Source organism: Palaemon carinicauda, chromosome 38 (assembly GCF_036898095.1).
Source record: "Palaemon carinicauda isolate YSFRI2023 chromosome 38, ASM3689809v2, whole genome shotgun sequence".
NCBI classification, from domain to species: domain Eukaryota; kingdom Metazoa; phylum Arthropoda; class Malacostraca; order Decapoda; family Palaemonidae; genus Palaemon; species Palaemon carinicauda.
The window spans coordinates 3,331,773-3,336,772 of NC_090762.1; the positions used below are offsets into that span (position 1 = coordinate 3,331,773).

The window sequence follows — 5,000 nt, forward strand, 5'->3', positions numbered from 1 at the left end:
AAGCATCTTGCTTTTCCAACTAGGGTTGTAGCTTGGCTAGTAATAATAATAATGATGATAACGGATGCACGGAAGATCGGAGGTCAACTTTAATACCATAAATTTCATATTTACACTAAAAGGTTGAAAAATATTGACATTCTTCATTTGCTGAACGTCTCAAAGCTCTCTAGAAATTAAGTAAAGATCAGGAAGGTTGGACCTTTTCAGATGGCTTGATAATCTATAAGGCAACTATTTTCACCAAACATAAGGTTCGTTTTGAGTACAGATTGCAACTAAGAGTCCTTGAAAACATTTGTCTTCTGCGAAGTTAAGTAAGAAATTCTGGTAAAAGCAAAGATCCTATATTATGTTATACACTTCAGCACTCAAGATATCCTACTAATATAATATAGTCCAATTTTCTGCATAAGTTACAGGTGGCTGTACTTCAATAATAACATTTTAGCTTTACCAACGAAAAGCATCAGGCTTACAGTGATAGTCACGCAAAAACCACCATAGTGATGCAGTCTAATGAGTTTAAATCTATCACTCTGTGTTGCTCAAATTTCCCACTCCTAAAAATATTCTCCTGGTATGATAAACTTTACGGTAAGTAAAAAAAAAAACAAAAAAAAAAACTTAAACTTGATTCTTTTGGTTTTCCTTTTACCTCTTCAGTATTAGGTCCTTGTCATAAGTAGTCAAGAAGTGAACGAGTTCTTTTGGCATAAAGATGTTTTTGAGCATTTGTGAATACCGAATAAATTTCATAATTCTTTTATAATATCTCCGATTTACTGTGAAACTTTTGAAGGATTGATACAATTTTTTTCAATTTACCTTAGAATATCTTTCCGAAGATTTGTTATTTACTGCACTTTGGGGCTTTTTAATATTTGATTCTCGTCTCCGTAAAGAGATTGTTAGGGACAAACATTAATACTGTTGTTTTTCTTCGCTTATTTTCCCACTTATATAAATCAATCTAAACAAAATATTTCAATATCATAAAAGGTTATCCTTTCTATAAAATATGAAAGTTAAATAAAGACAACGAATACATTAGGAATTATTATAGATCATTGGATTTATATTTTTAACTAGCAGGCTGTAAAGTCTAAAGCGGTAGCTGGGTGGTGAGTTATCATTTATCATGGCTATTAACCCTTTTACCCCCAAAGGACGTACTGGTACGTTTCACAAAAGCCATCCGCCACGTCCTTGCAAAATTTATGCTATAATTTTTTTTTTTTTATATTGTTGATAGTTTATTTTAGAAAATTCACGCATTTTCCAAGAGAATGAGACCAACCTGACCTCTCTGACAAAAAGTAAGGCTGTTATAGCAATTTATAAAATATATACTGCAAAATGTGCTGGGAAAAAAATAACTCCCTGGGGGTTAAGGGTTGGATATTTCAAAATAGCCTGGGGGTAAAAGGGTTAATTGCTGACTTTGCTATCATTATCAAACCGCTCTTAATTGAGGTATCGTTGACAGGGTAAGATAAGGAAGGGCAATTTGTACAAAAACAAAAAGGGCAAAGATTTGCATCCAAAATCGCGAATGAAACGGTTCCTGGTTCCTTATTGCTCACTCCGCAAAATAAGTTTGCGGGCAGTCTATCACTTTATAGATAAGTGCAAAGCTTCTAAGCTTGTTCTTATTATTGTTATTAAGTTTATATTACCTGCGCCTTAAATAAGTTAATATCGTAATGAGATTCTCAATCTTTACTTTTATTCCATTCTACCTTGAAATTAGATTGGATAACACCTTGCTATCATCAGTTTTGGCAACCTATTGTGGTCAGTTTGGACTTCTTAAATTCTTCTTTTATATGCATTGCCCTACCTATAAATATGCCAGATCACTGCTCAGATTTTTTAGCGTACCTAAACTTGTATCTACATTCATTGGTTGTCCTAATTTTGGGCATAGAAATAAATGTTCGGTAGTATCTTCTTCATCTTTGCACAGGTCACACAAATTATCTTCATATTTTCCCCTGAAATGCACTTCGGAGTTGTTGTCATAGAGCTGCTTAGAGTATACCTTATTATATAAGAAACTGGTTTTTGCTTATTGGAAGTACAAGTTTGCTGGATTCTGTTAACCCTAGTTTGAGGGGGAACTGTCGTTTTACTGAAAGCTTTGGTCCTGGTTCTACTTTGCTCACTCTTGCTTGAGGGTACACTCGGGCACACTGTTCTATCTAGTTTCTCTTCCTCTTGTTTTGTTAAAGTTTTTTATAGTTTATATAGGAAATATTTATTTCAATGTTTTTGCTGTTCTTAGAATATTTTATTTTTCCTTGTTTCCTTTCCTTACTGGGCTATTTTCCCTGTTGGAGCCCCTGGGCTTATTGCATCCTGCTTTTCCAACTAGGGTTGTAGCTTAGCATTTAATAATAATAATAATAATAATAATAATAATAATAATAATAATAATAATAATAATAATAAAAATTCGAAAGAACACAGATTGACTGAAGGCGTTGGTAATCCCCTACCTTGCCTGAATTTCCATCTACTGCGTAATTGGCAAATTTGAATTCCGTCATTTCCCTCCAACTGTGTAGTTGGTTTATTAGATTCCCTCGTGTGCCCTCAAACTTCCTTGGTTGGACAATGTAAATCTTTCATTCTTAAGCTTTTTTATAACCACCAGTAATTTTTATTTCATTGAATTAAAGGTTTCGTTTTCTTCTGTTAGACTACATTCCTTCTAGATCCAAACTTCATCTCATTTCGTTTAATTCATACATTAGCTATTTTCGGTCATTTTATCCTTTATTCCCTTTAGCTTTTCTCTGGAATACATTTTTACCTCTTCCACCTTTATCTCACATTTCTATCACACTCTCGTTCCAATAGTCTCCAATAACGTTTCTATATTTGATCTTCTGTCTTTTGAACTAACCCTCTTCTTTGTGATGTTGCGATATTGTAAAAATAGTATATTAGGAAGCTAGTAAGTACAGTAGTGCCTTGCTATTATATAGATATAATTAAAACACAGATTCCAATGACTTCTTTACGCTTTTTTCCTTCCTTCAATTTCAGCTTCCGATTTGTCGTTTGTTTTAACAGCTACTCGTATTTTACTTTACTTAAGTTGCGTTACTTATTTACTTATTTACTTCACTAACTTACCGTATTCCGCGATAATTTACAATTGAATTTTGCTTTGTATTGTGACCAATGTAGAGGCTTACTCCATTTCTGAACATCTGAATTTGTAAACTACGTTGGTCGCATATATTTATATATATATATATATATATATATATATATATATATATATATATATATATATATATATATATATATATATATATATATATATTGTATGGATATAAATTCATTTATATAACACACACAAACACACACACACACACACACACACACACATATATATATATATATATATATATATATATATATATATATATATATATATATATATATATATATATATATATATATATAGATAGATAGATAGATAGATAGATAGATAGATAGATAGATAGACAGATAGATAGATATTTATATATATATAAATTATATATATATATATATATATATATATATATATATATATATATATATATATATATATATATATATATATATATATATATATATAATACGAGTCTCAATCATTTATAATTTGTATGTTAGTTTACTCCGTATATGAAAATATCTATGTATTCCATATATTTTTAAACTCGCTGATCATTACATTTCTTCTGGAAAAAAAAAACGGCTTTGCTGTTTAAGATAGTAAATATAATTTAGTACCTGTGTACATCTCTTACATGCTTTGTAATTTTTTCAGGGTATAAGAAGCTGTACTACGTAATACTCTTCAGCAGCGTATGGGGTTTCTTCTTCCTTGCCCCCTACATAATAAGTCACGGCTACAGAAGTATCAAATACTACTGCACTTACGGATGTCAAGGTAGGCATAGCGAAGGATTCATGACAGTCAGTAACGATCTATTCTTGAGCAGAGGTGTGACGATGTGTATTATAACCCTTTTATCCCCGGGCTATTTGGAACTTTCCAACCATTAACCCCCCTGGCATTTTTTTTTTCAAACACAGTTTGCAATATATATTGTTTTAAATTGCTCTAACAGCCTTAATTTTCGTCATTAAGAGGTCAGGTTGGTCTCATTCTTTTGAAAAATGCCTGAAAATTCTCATAAAGTTATCAAAAATATGCAAAAAAAAAAAAAAATGAAAATAGCATTTTTTTTGCAAGGACGTACCAGTACATCCATGGGGTTAAAGGGATGAGTTTTGTGAAACGTACCAGTACGTCCTTTGGGGGTAAAAACGTTAAAGTATAGTATATTGAACATTAGAGATATTTTCACTTAAAATCGACCTGTAGTGAGGTCTTCCCTGTTCAATGAAATCGTTAATGACCTTCGAAGTTAATTGATTGCACCCTGTTGGAGATCCCATTAGGTACTTGTGATGCAATTGTCGAAACAACAACGCATTAATTGGCAGCCTGGACGATGGGTGAAATTACTTTGGTGGTAAATAAAAGATTCTCGTTAGTTAGCTTTTTCTTTAGTATGAGTTAGTTCGTAATTGGTATTGTATTTAATGGGCGTAGACACGTCCGTTACATAAGCCTAACAAGACTGGTGTCCCAGAATGTTTTGTGGATATCAATGACCTCTACTAGGGAAGTTTTTTACAGTTTCGTTTGTGAGCTTATTTCTTTGCTGAATTATGTTGAGAAACTACCATTAGAGAGTTATGGGGTCTTTTGACTGGCCAGACAATACTACATTGGATCCTTCTCTCTGGTTACGGTTCATTTTCCCTTTGCCTACATATTCACACACCGAATAGTCTGGCCTATTCGTTACATATTCTCCTCTGTCCTTATACACCTGACAACACTGAGGTTAACAAACAATTCTTCTTACTGCACTGTAATCGTTCAGTGGCCACTTTCCTCTTTGTAAGGGTAGAAGAGACTCTTTAGC

At 32.3% G+C, this 5,000-nt stretch overlaps 1 protein-coding gene across 5 annotated transcripts in view; it reads left to right on the top strand.

Annotated features, from left to right (window-relative positions):
• Window positions 1-5,000, top strand: part of LOC137630378 (uncharacterized) — a 209,845-nt gene that overhangs the window by 107,891 nt on the left and 96,954 nt on the right. For all 5 annotated transcript variants that reach the window (XM_068361818.1, XM_068361817.1, XM_068361816.1 and 2 more), the window contains one exon: window positions 3,830-3,952. In XM_068361818.1, coding sequence (XP_068217919.1) covers window positions 3,830-3,952 — 123 coding nt within the window. The remainder of the gene's footprint in view (window positions 1-3,829; window positions 3,953-5,000) is intronic.